The sequence below is a fragment of the Gadus macrocephalus genome, chromosome 3 (genome assembly GCF_031168955.1).
Source record: "Gadus macrocephalus chromosome 3, ASM3116895v1".
In the NCBI taxonomy this organism is placed as follows: domain Eukaryota; kingdom Metazoa; phylum Chordata; class Actinopteri; order Gadiformes; family Gadidae; genus Gadus; species Gadus macrocephalus.
The window spans coordinates 8,552,905-8,576,887 of record NC_082384.1 but is presented as its reverse complement, the minus strand read 5'-3'; the positions used below and the strand labels follow the sequence as shown (position 1 = coordinate 8,576,887).

General features: G+C 47.0%; 1 protein-coding gene across 1 annotated transcript in view; it reads left to right on the top strand.

Moving 5' to 3' along the window:
* zcchc7 (zinc finger, CCHC domain containing 7) overlaps positions 1 to 23,983 on the top strand; it is a 45,218-nt gene that overhangs the window by 1,067 nt on the left and 20,168 nt on the right. Inside the window, exons 2-6 of the mRNA XM_060047028.1 lie at positions 102 to 632; positions 906 to 1,098; positions 19,288 to 19,340; positions 19,845 to 19,988; positions 20,638 to 20,808. Coding sequence (XP_059903011.1) covers positions 186 to 632; positions 906 to 1,098; positions 19,288 to 19,340; positions 19,845 to 19,988; positions 20,638 to 20,808 — 1,008 coding nt within the window. The 5' untranslated portion in view covers positions 102 to 185. The remainder of the gene's footprint in view (positions 1 to 101; positions 633 to 905; positions 1,099 to 19,287; positions 19,341 to 19,844; positions 19,989 to 20,637; positions 20,809 to 23,983) is intronic.

The window sequence follows — 23,983 nt, the reverse complement described above, 5'->3', positions numbered from 1 at the left end:
AGCCTTGTAGTCCTGGTTGCCTCACTTGTAATAACAGTGTGAATCATAATGTATATTTGAAAACGTTTTAATGTTTGTTTTCTTTTCTTTTCTCTCCACAGGGAGATTCTCAGCCACTGAGGTCCCGGTTCTGCCGGTATATGTCTGTGTTGTGTGCGAGGAAGGGTGTGTGTGTGTTTTAGGGGATGTACTGTAACTACCAGGACAGAGAGGAGTTGGAGGATGACCTCTATGGGGAGGAGGGGGACTCAGATGGGTCAGAGGTCAACAGTGAGGTGGAGTTCCACCTCTATAGCCAGCTCCACTACGCTTCTGAGACCGGAGCGGTGAACGGGGAAGACCTTCAGGATGAGAAGGAGGAGAGGAAAAGAAGTGTCAGTGCAGACCCTGAACAAAGCAAGGATGGACTGCAGGAATGCCAGGCACTGAAACAAGCCTTGTTAAAGTTAGATAACCTTAAGAAAGGGAAGACGAATGCAAAGTCTTTACGGTCTTCTGCAAAATTGGAGGAAGTAATTGTCATCGACTCTGGTACAGATATTATACACTCTGAAGATGATAATGAAGGAGTCTGTACCCTCAAGGGTCAGAGTTCGAAGAGAGTTCCGCTGTCTTCAACCCCAGCCCAACAGGTACAGTCTTTGTCGTGATGTACTTCCTCCTGCCTTATTGTTACCCTATGATGATGCTGCCGGTTCTAGGTCCCTATTTCCTTGAACAACACTGCTTTCATCCAAATTGCTGCAACCGATCAGAATTAAACTAAGGGTTAAAACAGACTTAATTTCACCTAGCATAAGGATACACAGATAAGTTGTCAATGCAAGACACCATATCCATAAAGTTCCATAGATGGTTGGAATTCCAATAAAATAATGGTGCGGTTGTTGTTTGACTTTCCCTAGACGAGAGCAAAGAGGCCGCGGAGCCCCAGTCTGGACTCTGTTGTGCTTGTGAACTCAGAATCTGAAGAGTCTGAATCAGAGTCTGACGACAACTCTGACATCCTGGAGGCCTGGATGATCCTGGGTCAAGGGAAGGACGTTGAAGATCACAGCATCTCGCTCAACCTGGAGGGACAATCAAGCAACAGCACAGGTGTGTGTGTGTGTGTGTGTGTGTGTGTCAGGGGCGGGGCTTCATGTTTTAGTTTTCAGAGAATTACAATGTGTACTATGATGATGGATAACAATAAGGTGGCTGATCTGTGCTCCAACTCAGTAAGAACACCCAGAACAGTCCGCTAAGGCGGAGTGAAAAGGGAATGAATGTGTGCGTATGTTTGTGTGTTTAATGCAGTGCATGTGTGGCCATGTTTACAGATTTGTAGCTGTTACAATCCCCCCCCCCCCTTAGTTTTACTCATCTCCCGGGCATCTTCAAATTTGTTTGTTTGCATGCATGCTGACATGAGTGTGTGTGTGTGTGTATGTGTGTGTGAGGGAATGTGTATATTTGTATGTTTTATAAAATATTGGATTCTAATCAGCGTGCCGCTGTACATACACACAGACACAGGAGCACTAATGCCAAAAACAAACAGAAGGAAAGACAACAGCGTGCCGCGGGTCTGGAGGAGGGAGGGGCAGATGGTGGGGGGGGGGGGGGGTCAAAGGAGGGAGTAATCAGAAAATGAATAAAAGTGTCTGCTGCAAATCTCTCCAGATCTACATATTACCTTATCCTGCAGCCTCAGCAACCTCTTTCCAGGTTTTACCCTTCCCGCCGCCCCCCCCAGCTCCACCCAGTACCCCATCACTCTTTCTTTTATCCCAATTTCTCACTATTGTGCTCTCTTTCTCTCTCCCTCTCCCTTTCTCGCTCTGCCTCTCGCTCCTTATTTCTCATTTGAATTTCCCTGGGCTGACGTTTCTGCAAGAGCGCTTCTGCTCACTGCCTCCTCCACTCGTTTCTGGGGTGGAGGCCGGGGGTGGGGGTTTGGAGGCGGGGGGGGGGGAGCGGCTCAAGGTTTTTTTTTTTGGGAGGGGTGGGGGTGCAGGCGGTATAGGGGTTGGATCTTTCTTTCTTCTCCCGCTCCGTCTTTCTCCTCGACTTTCTTGTCTGGCCCCTCTGTGTGATCTCTGGAGCCTGACCCCATGTCTGCGCACGGGGGGTCAGAGAGTGTGGTGCGGCCGGGCCACGCTGGGCGGGAGGGGGCTGCTGAGGGAGGGGGCTTTCAGTGGAGGAAGCGGCGCTTATTGTATGGACGTGAAAAAAAAAGGGAATATAAAGGAAAGGAAATTTGGGAGGAACTGCCTTTGACTTTCTAGAGTGCCCACCCCCTACGCACACAACCGCAGACACACATTGGCGCACGCACACACACACCCATCCTCAGTCGTTTGGTGGGGTTCGGGGGAGAAGCAGTGTGGCAACGTTTCTAGAATTTTCCCTGACCTTTATAAACTAATTTTATTTGAGGGATTTATAAATGGCATCACCATCAAATCACATTCACTACACTTTGTGAATTTCTCTCTCTCTCTCTCTCTCTCTCTCTCTCTCTCTCTCTCTCGCTCTCTCTCTCCAAGGGACATTGATTCCGGTCCCACTCCTCTTTCAATCCTTTCAGTCTTTCTTTTTTTCCATTTCCCTTTCTTCCTCCCTTGGTTTGTGTCACTTGTTCACACTAATTCTTACACTTTTATAATCTAATCCTTTCTCAACCCCCTCAGATAAGCTTTTAGCCAAGAGTATGGACACACACACACACAGACACACAGACACACAGACACACACACACACACACACACACACACACACACACACACCCCAGGGGGGGGGGGGGGGGAGACAAACCCACGGTGAATATCTGTAGCCTGGCGGCTGTTGGAGAGCAGTGGGGTGGGAGAGGGTGTGGGAGAGCGACCATCCCAGACACCCGCCTAGCGTCTCCCCACCCAGAGAGCTGTGTGTATTCCTGCTCCATGAGTTGTTAGTTGTCGTAGGCACGGAGCACTGGAGCTCAGCTGAACTCGTAATGGTTAAACCTCATTCAGTCCTCACACCCCTCCTTCTAATTCTCTCCTTCACGTTTTTGTCCTCCTCGTCCTGGTCAGTGCACACCAAACTTAGTTTCAGAGCTTAGAGAGCAAGGCCTGTCTCGCTATCGAGGTGGCCGATCACATCAGTGTGGGTCTGCGTGTGTGTGTGTGTGTGTGTATTGCTCTGGCAGAAAGACTTGTGGCTTAGAGAGCTGTATGTCGTGGTCTGTGTGTGTGCGTGTGTACATGGTAGAGGTTATCCCTCTTTCGTACAGGAACAAGGTAAGCCCAATTCCTTCTCCTCATGTAATGTATTTTCTTCCACTCCTCCATGTAACCTCTCCTGTGCCGTCCGTTCCCGACCCGTCTTTTGCAGTCTGGACTATAACCGTCTAACAGACCAGTCCTCTTAAAGGGGTTCATACCCTGGTGCGTCACTGTGTGCAGAGACTTGCTGACGATTGGCAATGGGTGTCTTTTATATGGGTTTTCGGAGCGCACAAGTCCTAAACCGTGGCTCTGGGGTCCCTGCTATGGGATGGCGTGCCAACAGCGTTATCCTGGGTCTAGGTTCTGGATCCAGGAGCTGGTACCAAGGCTTCCTAACTCAGCAGCCGCTCACAATACGGAGGGCCCCCTGCCATTCGAAAGGCTTTCCTCGTGTTATTCATTTTGAAATGTATCCGATAACAACGAATAGATTGTCAGAATTGACGATGCTGTGTGTGTGTGTGTGTGTGTGTGTGTGTGTGTGTGTGTGTGTGTGTGTGTGTGTGTGTGTGTGTGTGTGTGTGTGTGTGTGTGTGTGTGTGTGTGTGTGTGTGTGTGTGTGTGTTCAGGACATTGGAATGGGTGAAATGAGATTACACTGGTATGTGGGGGTACGATGCTAGGTGTGTGTGGGTGGTGGTGGTGATGGGGGGGGGATGGGGGGGGGGGCGCGATACAGAAGTGGGCCCTGGATAGGATCAGGTCTTATCTTGGCTGCCCAGTGCCACACGAGGTGTAACGCCACACCCACACTACCACACAGCGTGTTTGAACAGACACACACACACACACACACACACACACCCTCTAATGGCTGTGCCATAGTTTGACTTGTATTATCTCCTTTTTTGCAATGGGTGTTACAAATTATATTAGCATATTGTGTTGTATGCATCAAATTTGATCAAGCAAAATCAAAGTATTAAATAATCTTGGCGTGTGAAAAATCTATTTTTGAAATAGGGCAAATATTAGATTGTTGATGATGCCAACGCCGCTTTTAAAAGACATGAGAGTCAACATCATTTCATAATATTTAACCTTTTATTCTAAGAATTTGCAATCAGCATTTATAGAATCACAATCGTTTTCTCATTCTCACCGTTACGTTTTCAGCTAAAATTCAATGTCATGATAATATTTTGGCTTCCTCATTGGATAATTCTTACAATATTAGTACTTTGTCATGTGTGATGGGAGCAGTCGTGAGCCAATCGTTATTCGCTGTGTTACCTTAATAGTGCGAGCATGACAATGATGCAAATCTTTTCTGTTCGGGGTTGACGTCAAAGTGTTTCTTTCTCCATTACTATTGAAATTCTCTTTTTTTGTATGTTGATGCGATGAACAATTGTGTTCACTTTGAGGCCGTTTGTTATTTTGAGACTGAAGAGAGTGAGTGACGATAGTTATCAAATAGACAGCAGGTGGTCATTAGAAATGTACAATCAAATCAAAACCCAAAATAAAGAAAAGGGGTATAGCAAAAATATGAAATATTGACCGGACGAGTGGTTTGGAGGAAGGACCTGCAGAGAACAGGATCAAGGGATGGAGAGAATGGGTGGGGGGAGAGCGAGTAGGAGGTGGCTCGCTGAGCTAAACTCAAAGAGACAGGCCTGGAAAAGGATCGGCCACGCTGTGGCGGTCGGTCCGGCCCGCTGCTCCCCCAGGCCAACGTCCCACGCTGGGTCTGGTGGTCTCGGTACCTGGCCCTCTCTCGGATCACGCTCTCGGCGCTCCACTACTTTCCGACCCAGCCTTTTCTAGTCCATTAATCTCTTAAAAAATCGTAACGTACTCCCTTGGTTTTGGATGCCTGTTGATGGCTTAATTTTATAGTGAAATATGTTTGAATTAAATGTTGTGGCTCTGGATTTAATGGTTATATTAGCTGCAGACATCTGTAGCAGCATTACAGAAAGCCTTTGGATTCTGGTCCTATGGGCCAAACATTAGGATTTTACACTGAAAGGCGTCTGTTACTTTTGATTTAAACAATGACATTCATTTATTAATTATATTTATTAAAAATGGAAGTTACTATACTATTGTAATATGGGTAATCCTGGCAACAGTGGTTCAGTTTACTGAAATGGCGGTTCAATGGAAACATGATCTTTTTCTGTTAATAATCGACATCACAATGGTACGAAATTGTTTCTGCATTGTCTTTTTTCTAAATATGAAACTCGACTAGCGGGGCTCTCAAACATCTGTTGTGCCAGCTGCAGGTGCTCATTTGTATTAATGCAGGGGCTAGTTCTTTTACAGAGTGTGCGGTAGACATTTAAATATAATCTACTGGAAAATATCTCACTTACTCCCACACACGTCAAAAAACAGAACAGAAGACTCACATGATCCAAACCGTTGCATTGTTGTTTGACGACTTATTTGTTTGTTTTAGGCAGGTTTGTTTTGTTTCTTCTTTAAATTAGGGCTTCCTAGTCATACACCTTCTCCCCACCCTTATGAGCCACATTCGATGCTAAGGCCTTTTTAGAGTAGATTAGACTCTGTGCCGAACGCCTCCCAGAACCCTTTGAGTGGAAGATGAGGAGGCCTAGCAGCCCACCGTTATCCTTTGGTTCTGAGCAGAAGAATAGTTTCATAGCAAAAGGTTTTTTTTGTTACAATTGTGTTTGACAACGCAAACCCCCACACCTATCCTTCCTTGTACTCACGCGCGCATGCACACACACACACACACACACACACACACACACACACACACACACACACACACACACACACACACACACACACACACACACACACACACACACACACACACACACACACACACACACACACACACACACGCCTTTTATGCAGTAACTGTAGCCTGAAGGAAAGTGTAATAAACCGGAGACCGAGCCGTCCCTACTGTACTTTAATATGTGTATGTATGTGTGTAGTTAGGTTGTGTGTGTAGTGTGTGTGTGTGTGTGCGCGTGCAGAGCAATCACTGGGCTCTTCTTTAACCTTTATTTAACCGGGATATCCCATAAAGACCAGGAAGTATCTGGTCCGAGGAGACCTGTAGCCGACCTCATGCCCCGAAGCTACAGGGGGAAAGAGACTCTCATATCCTCTGGCTTGATTAAACCAATTCACCATGCCCTAAAACCTCCACGTATCTCATGTATCCTGTAATCAAACGTCTGGATAAGGGACCTAGTTATAGCGTCTTCAACTGACCGTTGGACGTATACTAGTAATGTTTGTCGGAGATGTATCCCGTTTTTTCCTTCGTGACTCTGTCTTTGAGTCCGGCTCCTCTGGTTCTTCCACCGCCACTGTTTGGCAACAGAAGTGGAAGGAAGGAGGGGAAAGAGTCGGGAGGGGCGGGGGCAATGGGACTGCGAGTGGGGAGAAAAAAAGTCAATTACAATTACCAGTAATTATAATTAAGCAATCACTTAATAGGAAATCAAATTATTGTGAGGGTGACAGTGGCGGAGAGGGACGTCCCGCGGGACCGTATTCATTTCTGGCCTTTTATTTGGCCCCAGAACTTTCTCTTATTGTCTTTTCTTTTTTTTTGGGGAGGAGGAGTTGGTGGCGGTGTGAGGGTGGGGGGAACGGAGAGGGCTTTATTAACTGGTAGCCTAGGGTGGTGATATTTTTTAGGGATGAGGGAGCGGAGCTTGGGGAGGCGATGGCGGGCGGGGTCGGTCGGCGCCCATATTAATATTAATATGTTTTGGGGATGAGGAACAATGGGGAGAGGGAGGTGGGGAAAGGCAGTCATGGATCCACAAAATCGACACCACCTCCCTTTCTCCCTCTCCTTCCTTTTCTCCCCTTTTCCCCGTGCCGTCTTTCTCTGGTTGTTTGCGTCTTTCTGTCTTTTTACTCTCTCTCTCTCTCTCTCTCTCTCTCTCTCTCTCTCTCTCTCTCTCTCTCTCTCTCTCTGCGGTTTGCTGTTTCAGCCAGCAGTGCTGCTGCTACAGTTACCGCAAGTCACAAGGATGGTTATCAGTCTGAGCACAGAGGCCATCATGCAAAACACCTACGCATAGTACACACCTACACATTACAGGAACACACATGCACACACACAACGAGGATGGATGCAAGTAGCCCCCCTTATGCAAAGAGGTCGGGGCCTAATAATAGCAGGGCAACTGTTTCAGAAGGTCCCAAAGGGAGCAGCAGCCCAAACCACACGCAGCACACAGATAACTGGGCCTGCTTTGCACTCCAGAGAGTCCTCGCCGCGTGCATGTGACCATTCCAAGTTTTCTGCCCATGTCTCTTAATTAAGGACCTCGTCGGACACCGTCCAGCTGGGCTACAGCTGTCGCCTGGCTGGCTGGCATCCCTTCGATCAATCTCGCTTTCTGTCTTGTACCTTGCTCGCTCACTTTTGTTTGTATGTCTGACTACTTCGGTCCCACTAAACGTGGTGTCGTAGTACTGGTTATACTTGAGTTTTCACTTCAAAACATAAGTTTTGAGATCCTCTTCCCGTTGCCTTCTCAATTCTCTTCAATGCATTACAATATAGAAAATATCAAATGTATTACAGAGGTGATTTCCTTAAAGTAATAAAAATAAGCCTATACTCTTTTGATATGGAACAGAGCTCAATAGTCCTCCATATAGGCTTGTGTGCAGTGTTGGTCGGATGGAGAAGAACACTGAGCTTGCTAAAGGCCAGACTGAATTACTCAATGTACGGCCAATACAGTTTTCTATTTTGAAACACTTTTTTTTTTTTATCCAATTTCAAATTAAAATCCTCCCAGCCAAACTATTTGAGTTCTACCCTCTTCAGGTGGTTAAACACAGCACATTAATGCTTTGGCGTATCGAACATTTTGGAGAAAAATAAATTCAGATGTTGCGTCTCCATCTCATGCTGATTCCTAAAGCGGGCTAATGAAGGGGCTGATTCCCAGAATCCATCAGCCTTCCTCCTGTGCCGGCTCCCCGTCTCCCCGCTCAATGTTTTTTCCGAGCTCCACCTCTCCACTCCGCCCCACACCCCCGCCCACCCTCCATCCACCAGGAGTGGGCCATGGTTACGTGGCTGTTGCCATGCCAGTGTTGCGGGGCCAGGCCTCCTGCTATAGGCTCGCCTGGGCCGTCCTCTATGCGGTGGTGCAAAAACCCAAAAGTGGTTTGGTGGAGATCCACAGTTGACGGTCCCCTATTAGGCAACAATATTTACATCACTCACCACACGTCTTTCTTTATGGTCATCATATTTATTTGTTGGTTTACATCAGTGGCTCTGAGGATGAATTTGGGTGAGGATGAGCGGTATTGGGGAGGCGGCCACGCTGCTGCAGTTCGATGCATTCATTACTTATTTGAATCGGTTAGATTAATCCGGTAATTGGTCAAAGAAAATTGGATCACCCACCATAATGGAGGCTTTTAAGACCAGGAAATTAGAATATTTTCACAATATCATAATATATGGATAACCCAAGTCACTCGAATGTCAAAATATTAACATTTCCATCAACACTGTAAATCAGCCATCCACTATGCTGTGTTTTCTCTGTTTTGCTTAGACCAGCAACGTTGCTGAAGCATCTTTTCATGTGGTTATAGTTTTAAGGATTTTTTTCGGGAATCCCTTCCCGGGAACGATGGCTCGGTGTGTATGTGTGCTTATTTCTGCAACATTGTGTTGTCTCGAGCTCCTGTAGTGTTCTTCGGGTGTGGGCATTTTAGCACAAGGGTGTGCGTGACAATGCGTACGTGCGAGTGCATTAGTGTACCTTTTGGGCTGGCCTTCATCCAGAGGATTACGGTTAAATGGAACGCCGAGATTCCTGCGACATAAGACCGATAAGCCTGGATTCGGCATTGGGAGTGCAAATTAATTATTGAGGATAAAATCAGAGGGATAGAGATAGTTGACGTGCCGTTGGGGGAGTTCAGTCATTGATATTTCAGCGCAGGTTTCTTGACAGCATGCAGAGTTCATCACACCCTTAATGGGAGCGTAGCTTCGTTTATACATGCGTACATGTGCGAGTGAGAGGAAGACGTAAAGGTGTAGATGAGGATAGTTTCACATTTTTATCGGTTATTTTATTTACCAAAAGTGCAGGAGGAGGGGGAGGGGGGGTTACACACTCCCCTCAGAATAACGTTCTTGTATAATTTATGAAGTGCATTTAATCTACTTAAAATCATGGGTGAAACTGGCAGGCTAAACATCCATTGCATAATTTAACAAGTGTTAAAAAATGATGGTAAAATAATATATATATTCAGTGAATAATGCTATGTTATTATGTTCTATTAAGTTATTATTATAACCAGTTGGTAACCTTCAGTTCATGAGTTTTTTTCTGTTATTTTCTGTTAAATGCTCTTGGGAAATATAGTTCACAATAGGTGCTTTGCGTGGTTCAAATGTTAACTAGCCTCTTCGCACAAACTGAATTAATGTAGATATGTAAAAAAAAGTCTTAAGTTAAATTCTAAATTTAACACTATATGCGATGTGTGTTTGACCGATATTATATCGTGTGTTGCTTCCTCTACAGCAACAGTGTTCTCGTCGAATATAGCCGTAACATTCTGTCTATGCCCAATAGAAAAAAAACAACACTTATCTAATGAAATAAGAACGACAAATTAAAAACAAATTAACTAAGCTTCACTAAACAAACTATGCACCAGTTGTCACTGTCTCTGCCTCTGAGATTACACTGTTTTGTTTTTGCCAGAGTTGTGCATTCTATTTATAACATTGTATATTCATTGTGCTTACACCAGTATTTTCTTGTTTCAGTTTTTTGGTATTTTATTATTCAGAATTCCTATACCTATGTAACTTATCTGTTTAACCTATATCAAAATCTTTCAAGAACATATATACTTTCACCGATGTGGTTGAGAAAAAAATCCTTAAAGGTGTGCTCAAATTGAACTATTGTTTGTGTTCAGTGTCACTTTAGAGAAGCAAAGTAATCAACCTTAATCTAAATCAAATGTGTGCATGTGCATGCGGACATGGGTTCTGCTGTCTCGGGCGTTCCTTTTGAGTGTGAGTCTCGTGTCCTCAGACCGCAGGCTGATCGATAGCAATCGGGAGTCGAGTGTCTCTGGCTCTCTGTGTCTGCTCGCTGTGGCGCACGGCCCCTTTGTAGCTCCACACCGGGGCCAGAGAAAGAATGAAAGCTGGGGGACGCTGGGAAGAAAATGGAGGCTGTTTGCAGGTCAAAAAGCATGACCAACTCCCTCATCCAAATCTCTGGATATTTATTCAACATTATCCGCTAATCAAAAAGAAAAAACCTGGCTCTCGCCCCTCCCTTTTGATCTGACCAACTAAAGGGTAAAGGTGGCGCACTTGAGGTGTGTGTGTGTGTGTTTGAGTGCGTTGTTTAGCATGCGTGTGTGTGTATGTGTGTTTGTTCGCCGGTGCCAGAAGATGTGTTATTGTAGGATATTAAACCTGCACTGGGATAGCTCACTAAGGTGCGCTAATGGATTTCCCACCTCTCTTCTCCACCCTTTGTCCCTCTCCTCCTCCCTCCCTTCCTCTCTCTTTGTCTCTCTGGCACGCTTAACAAAACACACGCCTGCTTGTCGTCTTTAGCTCGAGCCCTTTTTAATTTCTGGTCCCCCTTTCCCCCCATTCTCCCCTCTCCTTTATGAGCTCTGTAAAGGGGCTGTGTGTCAGGGTCCAGGGGTATTAGCGCGGAGGCATTAGGCATCAACTCTCCAGATACATTAATGCAGCAGCCCTGTTCATATAAACAAGGCAATTCAATTTAGCCTGCCCCCGCGAGGAATGGGATTTCTCTGAGAGGGAGAGAGAGAGATAGGGAGAGGGGGAGAGAGAGCTGGTCAAAGGGAAAAGGTGGGGTCAAGGCAGTTTCAAAGGAAGAGGCACATAGGGGAACATGATGTAGAACAGTAGACACTACGGGAGCAGTAGGGGTTGGGAGGGAGGGGGGTGAGGAGGGGAGAAGATGGGAGAGGTTGTGTGGAGACGCAGGAGGGGAGGTATCGTTGGTGAGCAGAGAATCTGGACGATAGCGGATGAGCACTTTGGGCAGTGCTTGCGTCGTTGGTGAGGGCGCGTGGTCTGTAGTGCACACCAACGTACGGCAGAGGGGTTCAGGGAATGCACAGTTGCACGGTCTGAGAAAAATGCCAAGGAGGAACGCAGCCGTAGTCACATTATTCCATCGAAATTCAAATGGGCTTGTCAGGAAGGCGCCTGCTTGTTATTACCTGTCAGGAAGAGCCAGGGGTGGGCGGCAGGAGGGGGCAAATTAAACGACAGTAAATAAGTCTCTCTCGCTCTCCCTCCTGCCATTTTGCTTTTGCTGTGTGTTTTCCCCACAACACAAACACCTTTTTTGACAGAACCTTTTAGTTCAGCTCTATCTACAGTGCACTCTTCACCTAACTGGCTTTATCTGCCAATCATATATAGGTGGATCCGATTATGTTAAGCTACAGTTTGTTTTGCTGCAGGGTTGCTGCAAGGTTTTACTGTTGAACTATCAAGATGTTTTTAGTGAGAGGATTGGCAATGGTGGCACGGAAGTAAGGTAACTGTGTGGAGAGTGAGGCCGTGTGTGAGGAAGATGGAGCGATTGTGGGAACTTTTAGGGATGAGCTGTGTCTTGTGTTCCTTAGAGAAGAGAGGGCAAACCTTGGTGTTTAACCCCCCCCCCCCCCCTCCCCGCCTGGGACACACACACACACACACACACACACACACACACACACACACACACACACACACACACACACACACACACACACACACACACACACACAGAGAGAGAAAACACACACACAGAGAAAACACACACACACAGAGAAAACACACACACAAAGCTGCACACCCTCTTCCGTCTTGCCCCATCCAGCCAGGCAGAACCTCCACCATCTGTCTCTCCTCCTCCCCTCTCTCTCCCTGTCTTCCTCTTCTTCCCGTCTCTTCCCCTACCTCGTATCTTTCCTTCTCTCCCTCAAGACCACCCTCCCCTCCCCCAAACAGACACACACACACTTCCATGTTTATTCAGGGCTGTGTTGACTCACCTTTACTCTCTGATGGAATGATCCAGATCTGATCAATCAGAAGGCCATGCTCTCTGTCTTCTCTCATTGTATTCTTTAACGTATGTTATAATATATATTATTTAAAATATAAGTAACTCTGGGACATGGCCTTGATAACATGTGTCTCTTACCCCATCACATGATTTCTCTCTTTGCCAAAAGCATGGCTCCTTTTGAGTTCTCTGCTCTCTTTGGGGTATTTCAGGCCACACCCGTTTTCGTGACAGTGAGTAAGTCAGGCCCTACTTCCTGCCAACACCTTGTCATTTCCTGTCCTTTGTCTAAGCAAAGCTTCCACTGTCTCTTCCTCACGGTGAGACGCTGGTTGGCTCCAGACCGCCCAAGTCCTCCTGAAACCAACCAGTACCGAAACTTTGACGACATGGGAAGCAGGGATAAGTGCATTTGATCCAAACGCCATTTGAACGGCGTGATAAAGGAGCCATACAAGGCATCCCGTCTCTAATCCGCCATGGCTCTCTGGCGGTCCTCGTCCCACAAAGGACCTGCTCCAATTAAACACCAATAATTGTATTGTTTTTGCCAGGCCTGTAGAGACCCAGAGATACTGCTCTTCAATCATTCTCCTTTTCACCACTGTACTTAGCCCATCTAGGGCTATCGTGTGTGTGTGTGTGTGTGTGTGTGTGTGTGTGTGTGCGCGCTCTTTTGCATGTGGGAATGCGGTAGGTAGTGGTAGAAAGGGTTGAGAGGAAATCTAAATTAAAACTTTTGTGTGCTGTTATTACATTACTCCAAAGGCTCTGGATTTGAGGATTGGCAGTGGCGCATTTCTATGCTTCACCATCTCTCTCTCTGTGTGTGTGTGTGTGTGTGTGTGTGTGTGTGTGTGTTTGCGGGTTTTGCCTGCATGCTCAGGCATTTAGGTCAGCGGTGACCAGGATTATTTCAGGTTTCTATTTGGTCTTTCTTGTGCGACTTCAAGTGGGTCCTCTCGTGCAAAAGCTCACACATCCTTTTGTGCTGGTGTGTGTGTGTGTGTGGATGCGAGCGTGCTTGTTTTTGTGTGTACATGCAGTTGTGGAACCCCACAGCTATTAGCTGTCCTTTCACCCATTTCACAGACACACCGACACACAGACACACACACAGACGCACACACACATGCACATGCATGCATGCACAGCGAAGCGCCAGCAGATAAAAAAGCATTATGGCAAATTCCACTTAATGACACATTTTGTATTTGGGGAACAGGGCCCGGTGAATGAAGCTTAATTAACGAGGCCAAAGATCCCTTAGAAGAAAATTGCTCTGATTAACAATTTCAGTTTATTTTCCCTCTCTCGCTCTCTCTCTTTTTATTTTTCTCACTTTCGCTCTGTCTCTCTAGTATCGAAAATAGAAAATAATTTTCATGATTGTGATTTTGTACATGCCCCCCAGCCTTCTCTCCCCCCTGCATGTGCCCCCCCCCCCCCCCCCGCAGGAGGAAATTCATCAAAATGAAATTGAGGTTGCAACTCAGTGGTTTTATTAAAATGTATTTGCCTCCTGTGTCACTGTTACCCTCAGCAGAATCCAAGAAACAAGTGTGTTTGTGTGTGTGTGTGTGTGTGTGTGTTTCGGACTGTTTGAATTAAAGTAAAAGCCCTTTTGCACTACTTTTTTTTAAAATCGTAGTATACCTGCAATTAACTATCTATATTTTATATTTACCATAAAAAATAATGGCACGCGAACGTCACAATTTATGATCTGAAACCGAGAAAAGCAACCACATATTTGCATTTCGGAATCAACTGTTGTTCCAGTATTTTATCTTGAGCAAAACCAATTACAAACCATAATCTATACATTTTCAGTGTATGCTAAGTTATACCCCTTCTTTTGTTTGAATAATCAACCATTTCAGCACAAATCTCAATCTTTTGGCAAAACAACTCGACTTAACCTGTATGAGCAGCATCAAATAGTGGATGGTAAAGTAATGGGGCCCATTGTAGAATACCAATGATGTTCTGCTGGTTAGATATCAGCAGTTTTCATAACCCCTTCACACAAACTCCAAGGCAAACAAAAATGATGGTCACACATTCACACACACAAACAAACGAAATGTCACACACACACACACGCGCACACGCACGCACACACACCCGGCCACTACTTGGCCTCTCGTTGTCCCGGTTGTTGTCCGTCCTGATTGGACCATGTGGTTGCCGTGCGGTTCTCAGGCCGCGCCCCCGCTGTGTGGTAATTGGTGTATGCGGTGTTGCCACGCGGCGACGGTGACTGACGGGTCTGGCCACCTGCCCTGCCCTTGATGCCAACACGTTGAGGGGAGGGTCTGGTTGGGGCGGGGGTTGGCGTGTCAAGGTGATGGGTAATCAGGGAGAGCTCCTCGAATCACACGTGTGGAGGCGGTGGAGTGGTCGGAGTCCAGTGGCCCTCCCAACAAACCACGGGTGAAAGGGGAGATGGCTTGACTTGAGACGATGCCAAATGCGTGGCTTCTTGCTAGGTGTGTTGATACATGTGCATCACGTTATTCATTGATCTTTCAGCTTCCGCTATTAAACCGTGCCTAGGGTTCCTAGTGTGTTCATTTACAGGCTAAGTGTGATTGTATTTTATAATGTCTGCATTCCTGAAAGAAAGAAGTTAGCAGTACATGACCTCATTTCTGTTTATTTCTTTGAATCTGGAATGTGTCCCAGAAACCCTACATTTGTCTCTCTCTCGCTCTCTTTCTCTCTAACAGAGAGATCAGTTACGGTGAGCAAAGAAAGGGCATGAAATGAAGTCAAATGAGATCTGCTGCTTTAATCCATAATTGTGATCGATCCATTCTCTGCATGGCAAACATTTACTAACACACTTGCACTGATTGTTTCACGCGCGCACACGCACACAAGCACACACGCACGCACGCACGCGCACGCACGCACGCACACGCACGCACACAGTCTCTACTTCATGTCTCTAAAGTCTTAATGGTGTCCTACCCTGGTACAGCTGATGTCCGTGCCTGCCACCAGTAGTAGGCCTTATTCAATTAGCGGCCATATTTGTTCCTCACAGTAGCCGGCTGGGATTTGCTAAAGTCCCTTTCCCCAGCCGGCTCCTGTGAAGAAGCAACATGGCCGCTTGGCGAACACGGCTTACAATGTGTTTGGTGGTCTCTCTAAACCGCTTCTCTAGCATTATGAGACCAGTGTTCTCCTCGGTCAATTCACAGCCACACACCGTGATCCTCCCTCCCTTTCTCCGAGTCCGGCCCCGGCCCTCCCCCTGCCGTTCGCCTGGTCTATCCCCCCTGCTTGCTCATTTTTCTGTTCTCATTTACCAGTTGACCATACTGTTGTTCCCCACAAAGCGAAGGAAAGCAGAGAAAGAAAAGGTGTGTGTATGTTTGTGTGTGGCATGCCGTTACGTTAGTGTGTGTGATTGTGCGCACTTGTGGCTACACGTGTGTGTGTGTGTGTGTGTGTGTCTCTCTGAATATGCCTTTCGGTGTATTTAACCTTGCAAAGTCCCATGCGGTAGGGCAAGGGTGATGTCAGAAAGGAACACACACACACACACACACACACACACACACACACACACACACACACACACACACACACACACACACACACACACACACACACACACACACACACACACACACACACACACACACACACACACACAGCCTTCCCACCCAGGTCATTGTCATGTATAGTGTTGCTAATCCGACCCTGTCCCTTCAGTATCAAACATTGCCACCATTTGGGGGGGCCGGGACCTTTTTTGCTATATCCTATTGTCTGTGTGTGTGTGTGTGTGTGTGTGTGTGTGTCTGCCTGTGTTGGTGTACTAATGGGCCCAGTCTGCAGCTTGGTAGAATGGGCAGGCTGGCTGGGGAGGCCTGTTTAAGTAGTGAGAGAGAGAGAGAGACGCAAGGTGGGCTACACCGAGGCTTTGATGTCGCCACACCGGGGGAGGCTAACATCTGCCAATCAAAACACACTCACACACTGTACAGTGTGTGTGCTCCGTCTCCTCCTTGGCTTTATCAGTCTTCCACCACCTAGTCTTGCCCACGTCCCTGGGGGTCCCAGTTACTGTGCATGTGGAATGTGTGTTGTTTTGATGGTGTGTGTGTGTGTGTGTGTGTGTGTGTGTGTGTGTGTGTGTGTGTGTGTGTGTGTGTGTGTCAGGCACCCCAGGAGAGCCGGGTGTTCATGGTTCATTAGCCACACGTACACTTCCGTTCTGTTCTCACCCGGAGTGGGGACAGACGTACAGCGGAGTCTCTCTCTCTCTCTCTCTCTCTCTGTCTCTGTCTCTGTCTCTGTCTCTGTCTCTGTCTCTCTCTCTCTCTCTCTCTCTCTCTCTCTCTCTCTCTCTCTCTTCCCCCCCCCCCTTTACTGTCGCCTCTGATGAACCCCTCCCTCCGTTCTGTTAATTAGGATACCTATGAGACAGACAGGTAGCATCTGCGCTGAATTTCTCCCCCCCCCCCCCCCCCCCCATGATGAAAATGTCCTGTGTTCCATAAAATCAATATATAAATATAAGAAAACGTGGTTTAATAGAACCAGCGCAAAATCCTTCATCGCCCTTACATTACCAATGTGTAGTTCCTTCTTGTAAAATGGACCATGAAATGTCCACCAAAACGTTGAGTGTCCCCGTCCACTTGGACCTGAACCCTTCAGTAACCAGAGCTGCTTGTCCCTGCTGTGGGTGAAGGCTGACGGGGTCCACCTCACCGCCACCGCCATAACTCCAGGTCTGGACGTCTGTGCTGCCTGGGTTTACAACATGGCCTGATTCATTTGCATATTTCTCGCCCCCAAAAAATGGACAGCAGCCATTTTCTCCACTGCTCTACTCCTCTTCCTCTTCACCAATTCATTCTCCCCCACACCCCGTACGTGTGTTTGATTCCTGGGCGGTGACAAAGAGCTTCACCCTGTTTTGTGAGAGAGATGGGGGGGGCCCTCAGATTAAGGGAAAGCTTCCTGCTCTTTCTTTGGGGGGCCCTCCGGGAGGCGCAATGGGTGGACTTTTGTCGAGTCACCAACGCCTAAACACACACACACACACACACACACACACACACACACACACACACACACACACACACACACACACACACACACACACACACACACACACACACACACACACCCTGATCCAACTCTTACACGTCAGTAGGATCGTATTGATCTTATCGTTTGGCTGGTACATTTTCTAGTCATCGTGCTAGGGAGGTAACCCTTGTGTCTTCATTTCAGCAGATCAGGGTGTGTATCCCTACCAACTGCTGATAGGCTCTCACCTTTGGTGCCATAGTCTTTCTTTGTTGTTTAAGAACACACTGAATTTAGACACAGTTACCATGGCCTGTGACGAGTCTTCCTCAACCTCCTGTTGGCCACGAGACGAGAATCAAAGTGTGCTATTGGCTGTTTTATTAGGGATGTCTGCAGTAAGAGAATCCTGGATTAACCCTTCTGGTCATAACGTTGTTCTCTCTGACTGTTGTTTTTTTTGTGTAATTGCAATTTCATAGATCTTACTAAGAATCCTTTCATCAATTATATACGTTTTTCTTCTTACATTTTTCTTTACCATTGACAAGCAGCATCCCATCCAAGCTAGCATGGGCACATTTCAGGGGACAATCATTTGTGGGATCCTTTGGTTTTTAATCATAACACGGTCCACACATTTACTTTTCACACGCAATGCTACGTCCGTCCTTTGGTGTATCACAATGTGCCTAATGGCTCCATTTAGCCACAACATGCCACGTTAAAGGGCATGGCGAGCCGGGATAAAAAGGACAATGCCGTGCGCCGGGGCTGGTGTGTGCAGGGGGTGAAGGTCGCGGCGTAGCCAAGCAGTTCAAACAGCAGTGGGTTTTAATTAGTTTGACAGGGAGGAGAGGTGTACCCCACCCGCCACTCCTCCACACCAGAGGAGCGGGAGAGGAGCGAGGTGCAGGGAGACAAAAGGAGAGGCAGAGCTGAGCCGCACGGAGGGAGGTGGAGGAACGGGGGGAGGTGGGTGGGAGGGAGGGGGTAATATTTGATATTGGCTCAAGTCTGTGTGTTTGTATAAAGGCTAAAGACTAATCGTAGGGGTCGACGCATGGGGGGGGTCTGTGTGTGTATACATTAGTTGGTGGCTGTAGGTTGCTTCTGAACCTGCGTGTCTTTAGGTATGAGTATGAGATCATAATATTTACTGCAAACATTGCCGCTCATGTTTGTGTGTGTGTGTGTGTGTGTGTGTATGTGTGTCTGTGTGTGTTTGGGTCTGTGTGCGCACACAAGCACCTCACACCAAAACTCATTTTGTGTGTTTTTCTTCTCCCACTCTTATGTTTCAAATTGTGTGCGTGTGTATGTACGTGCGAATGTGCACGCTTGTCACCAGCGTGTGTGTGTGTGTGTGTGTGTGCGTGTGTGTGTTTGGAGGATGTCAGTTACAGTTCCGTGGGCCTGTAGAGAACACGCCGGCTCCCTCAGGGCGCAGTTAGCGCCGTGCTCACACAGATGTTCTGCCCTGCCACTGTTACCGTTTGCCGTCTGCACGTGTGTGTGTGTGTGTGTGTGTGTGTGTGTGTGTGTGTGTCGTCTCATTCCCAAAGGAAGCTGTAGATTGTCTCTTAAGGGATCCGTTTCCTGTTGTTGTGTACAAAACAATACCTGATAGGATTATATGCTATGTCATATTATTCTTAAACCCATAATTGTCTTTGCACATGTCTGTTTATTTATTCTTGAATTGGATTTATTTGTTTAGATCTTTTATTATATTTGTATTATATATATTTTAACTGCGTTAATGTTATTCCAGACTTGCGTTGTCTCAGGATATAAAGAAAGCTGTTTGAGTTTCGTCTCTCATCGTGGGACATTACGTTTGTTTTGTAAGCCGTGTGAATGTGTCCATGGTTAACTGTGAGACCAGTAGATTGAGTGGTTTGTCTCTCTGTTTCTCCCTTCAGACGGTGATGAAGCTGAAAATGGCAACTGGTTGGTGTCCAGTAAAGACATGGCGGTATGTATGCAGTTCAACGTCTTGAAGGCTTCAATAGGATTAGACAAGCATTCTGCTTTATTCGTAATCTATGGACAAAACCTTAATCTGTTTTAATTAAGTTATGTAATATAAATGATCTCTAGATGTGTACTATTAATTATCATATATTATACTAGATTTACCACATTTTGAGAAACCTTTCGGACACTTTATTGTTTTTATCATGGTTATTATTTATCATAATTGTTTTTGTGTTTGTTATTAACAACACTTTACTTTGTTTTTACACAATCGTAATTTTTGTACCTGAAGTAGTACTTATGAGGCATATTACACAAAAAGAATACAAATATTTGTTTGAAAGTGATTATAGTATTTGAATAATTATATTTTCAATTACTTTGAATAGCCAGTAATTGACGGAATGCTAACACATTCTTTAAAGCAGACAAGTCCACGCTTAACGTGTAGGTCCAGATAACGGTGAGAACCCACTCATGTCATCTGTGCATTGTCTTCCAGACCCGGATCTATAACCAGGACAAGAGCAGGTTTGTCAGGCCCCTGGCCAGACGGAGCTCGAACCGATACTATAGTGACAAAAGCGTCACCTGTAGGAACTGCAACAAGCCCGGGCATCTCTCCATGACCTGCCCCTCGCCCTCGGTAAGCCCCCCACTACCAGGGCAACGTGCGCTGCTCAGGTTGGATTGGTCGTGATGGCACAAAGCATGATGGGACGTGTTTGCACGTGCCGTCTCGCAGCGTGTAGAAAGGGGGGTGGGATTAAAAAAAGAGCTGGGTGTATGTTTGACTTCATGCAAATGGGCCCCTCGTTGACAACGACATCTGCCGTTTGATTGGAAAACACAGCACTCAGTGTGTGCACCGGCAGACTGGTGCATTACATTTTAAACTGAGGGTGGGGTTGGGTGGGGGGGGGATGGTGCTGCTCCACCAACAAGTGGACCGTGGGCAGTGCTTGACCCCTTACAGGTTAGAATACTGACCCGGGACAGGAAGGGTGGCCCCGCCCCGGACCATGCAGCTCTATGTCCCGGCTCTGGTTTGAAAGAAAGGGCAGAATGGTTGAGGGCCGTGTTCAATATCCCTGGTTGGACACAGTTTTTGGTGTAAAAAGGGGGTAACGGAGCATGCCAATGACCTATGAAATCCCCCCCACTGACCTTCTTTTGTGTGTGTGTGTGTGTGTGTGTGTGTGTGTGTGTGTGTGTGTGTGTGTGTGTGTGTGTGTGTGTGTGTGTGTGTGTGTGTGTGTGTGTGTGTGTGTGTGTGTGTGTGCGCGCGCGCGCAGAAGGTGCTGAGCTGCTTGCTGTGTGGCACCCCGGGCCACCTGATAAACTGCTGTCCCAACAGACACTGCAACAACTGCGGCATGCCCGGCCACATGTACGAGGCGTGCAGCGACAAGGCCTACTGGCACAAGAAGTGCCATCGCTGTGGCATGACCGGACACTTCATTGACGTAAGAACTGGTTCTTTGCCTTTTTTATTTATTGATATATGTATATATATGTATCGTTGTGTCTCAGGGATGCCTATGCTGGTGTAGCTACTGGGTTCATGCGTAACTAAAGGCACATGTCGTATGCTACTCACTATGCGGCCAAGTATATTCTATACTAGTAGTAAAAAAAAAAAAAGGAAAGAAAGAAAAATCAGGAAATGCGCCCCGGAATCAGGTGGTATGCGAGTGGTTTAACACCCAGTCCTTCATACACATGTGGTGTGATCATGGAGAGGGGCGACCATCATTCGGCCGCACCCCAAGCCAGTATCAAATGTCTTTCTGCGCCGGCCTCAGACGCCAAGTGGTCCCGCTGGTCTGGAGCCTCAGGAAGACCTCCATACCGGGGGCCACCAACTGCACCACTTAGTCCGACTAGGGGACCCGTTTTGGCCTCGGCCCAGAGGAGCGGGACCGTTGGCCCCCAACCGCACCACTTTGGCCCACTAGGGGACCCTATTCGGCCTCAGACCACCGCTACCGCCACTCAGGCTTGGCACTCGACACTCTGTCTGTGGTGGTATCCGCACAGCGCCCGGGGTACCGGGTTTCGAGAAACAATCGTACGGGCAGACAGTATGTCTGGTCACGAGTGGACTAGAATTACATATGGTTGTTTAGCCATTTAAAAGTGCGTTGTTTGATGCTACATGCTAGGGTCTACTGTGAACCATGCATGTTGTTAGAGGAATTACATGCTAGTCTCTACTGTGAACCATCTAAAAGACGCTAGAGGAACTAAATGCTAGTCTCTACTGTGAATCATCTAAAGGCCGCTAGAGGAACTACATTGTAGTCTTTTCCGCAGGAGACTCCAAAACAGACAATCATGGATGCATTCTTGCATGCCAACGAAAATATAACTGCGGCTGTTGGGTAAACCCTTTTTAAAGGGAAACTTGAGGATTTTTCAACCTGGACACTCTTTTCCAATCATTTTGTGTCCAAGGGACTTATGCAGACAACAACTTTTGAAATTGGTCCAGTATTGGACGAGAATGCTGCTGCCATAATCCGATAAAACGCCTGCAATGTAATCCTATGGGGAAAATACAGCCCGTCAATGTACTGCTTGTTTTTGCCAAAGACGGCAAAATATTTTGGAAATTATCCAAAGGATCTTTACAGAGAAATCCAAAATGGTTTCTTTACCTTTTGCTTGATCAGTCAGTTTGTCATTGTGTCACACCAAGTCTCACTCAATGCAAAGTCTTGCGGGAGTTGGAAGAAGAGAAGTGTGGGGACCTAGTGAGAGATGGACAGGGGAGAGTTTGTTAACTGTGCAGATCTAGTTCAGAACTGATCTACTTCCGGCAAGGAGAGCAAATAGATTGCCTTGTTTTGCGTCACATGGTTGGACGATTCCAGGCTTTGTTATGGCTAACATTTAGTCAAAATGGTATATGACGGTACATTTACGGCCAAAATGAAGTACAGCAAAGAGGCCCAAATAGCCCCTGACCTCATGGGTCAAACTTACAAGGGCCGACAGCCGAGTATGAGTTCAAAGTAGTCTAGGAATGGTGCGGACTGCCCATGTTTTACTGTTCTGCTCCACTACTACGGAGTGACCAGGGGTCAGTGAACGCTGCTGTTCCTATTAATTGATACACTTCAGCAATTACAGCTTAGTTATGTCCCCGCCATGTTGCAGATCCCAGCAGAGTGAGTGTGTATGCGCATGTGTGGTGAGTGTGTGTCTTCATATATGTTTGTGTGTGTGTGTCAGCGCTGAAGGGTGAATCTAATGACCATCAATGACAATTATCTTCCTGCCACGTTCATTACCCTGCCCATTTACACTAATGTCATAGATTGGGAGGTGTGTGTGTGTGTGTGTGGGGATGTCTGTGTCCGCATGTGCATGAACGTGTGTGTGTGTGTGTGTGTGTGTGTGTGTGTGTGTGTGTGTGTGTGTGTGTGTGTGTGTGTGTGTGTGTGTGTGTGTGTGTGTGTGTGTGTGTGTGTGTGTGTGTCTTCCCCAACCATCCGCGCGGTTCTCTCTCTCCGTCTCTCTTTCTGACTCTACCTCTCTCTCTCAGTCCGTCATGTACTATACTCTGTGTAATGGATGAGTAACCAGGTGAACACCAGAGGGAGAGGGGAGACCAGGACACACACACTGTATTGCTCTCCCTCTCGGTCTCTCGCTTTCTCTCTCTCTCTCTTTGTTTTTCTCTTGCGCTCTCTCTTTTGCATATTGTTTTCGGTATTAAACAACGGGGTAAAGTTGTTTGGTAATTACCCATTTCTCTTGGAGCAGCCCAGTTTCTCCACATAGCTTTACTAATTGTGTGTGTGTGTGTGTGTGTGTGTGTGTGTGTGTGTGTGTGTGTGTGTGTGTGTGTGTGTGTGTGTGTGTGTGTGTGTGTGTGTGTGTGTGTGTGTGTGTGTGTGTGTGTGTGTGTGTGTGTCAGGTCTCTGTCCCCTGGGTCTTTCTGTGTCTCTCATTAAAGACAGACGGTTGACGGAGCGCGAGTGTGTCGCTCGCCTCGCCTGTCGCCCTCGACAACAACCCACTACCCCACCGGTCTGGTGGGAGAGATTGGGGGGGGTGGGGGGGTGGAAGAGAGGTGGGGGGGAGAAAGCGAAGAGGGGGATTTGGAAGTGAGAAAACAAGAGAGTTGTAGAGTTAAATACTGAACTGTCATATGCTGAATTGTGTGTCCTGTTCTGACTTCATGTGTGTACTTTTACATCAAGTATTTACATTTGGTGTACTTCAGCTTCAAGGAAAGGAGTGTCCTATGCCAACTCTCACTGACACCTTGATTCTGTAGTCATTGGCATGGGGTTTACTTAAAAACGTTAACATTTCTGACAAATACTAAGAGCCCAAACTAGCCTGACCCAGTTCCTCGTTGGGCTAGGTCCTGTTATCCACCAGCGGACTGGCTTTTGAGCGCGAGCAGGAAGTACGTTGAACACATCAGCCTGTGCAGTCCTCCTGGTTTGTACAGCTGGGCTCTGGAAAGAATAGATTGTTTCCCCTTCCCTTCACGGGCTGCTTTTAAAGGGCAATGACTTTAAATCGCTGGCCCACAGCATGTAGTTCACTCAATGCCACGCAAAGCCGCATCTCATGCAAATATCTCTGGGAATTAGTTCTGGACGCGCAGCAGAATGGCTGTCC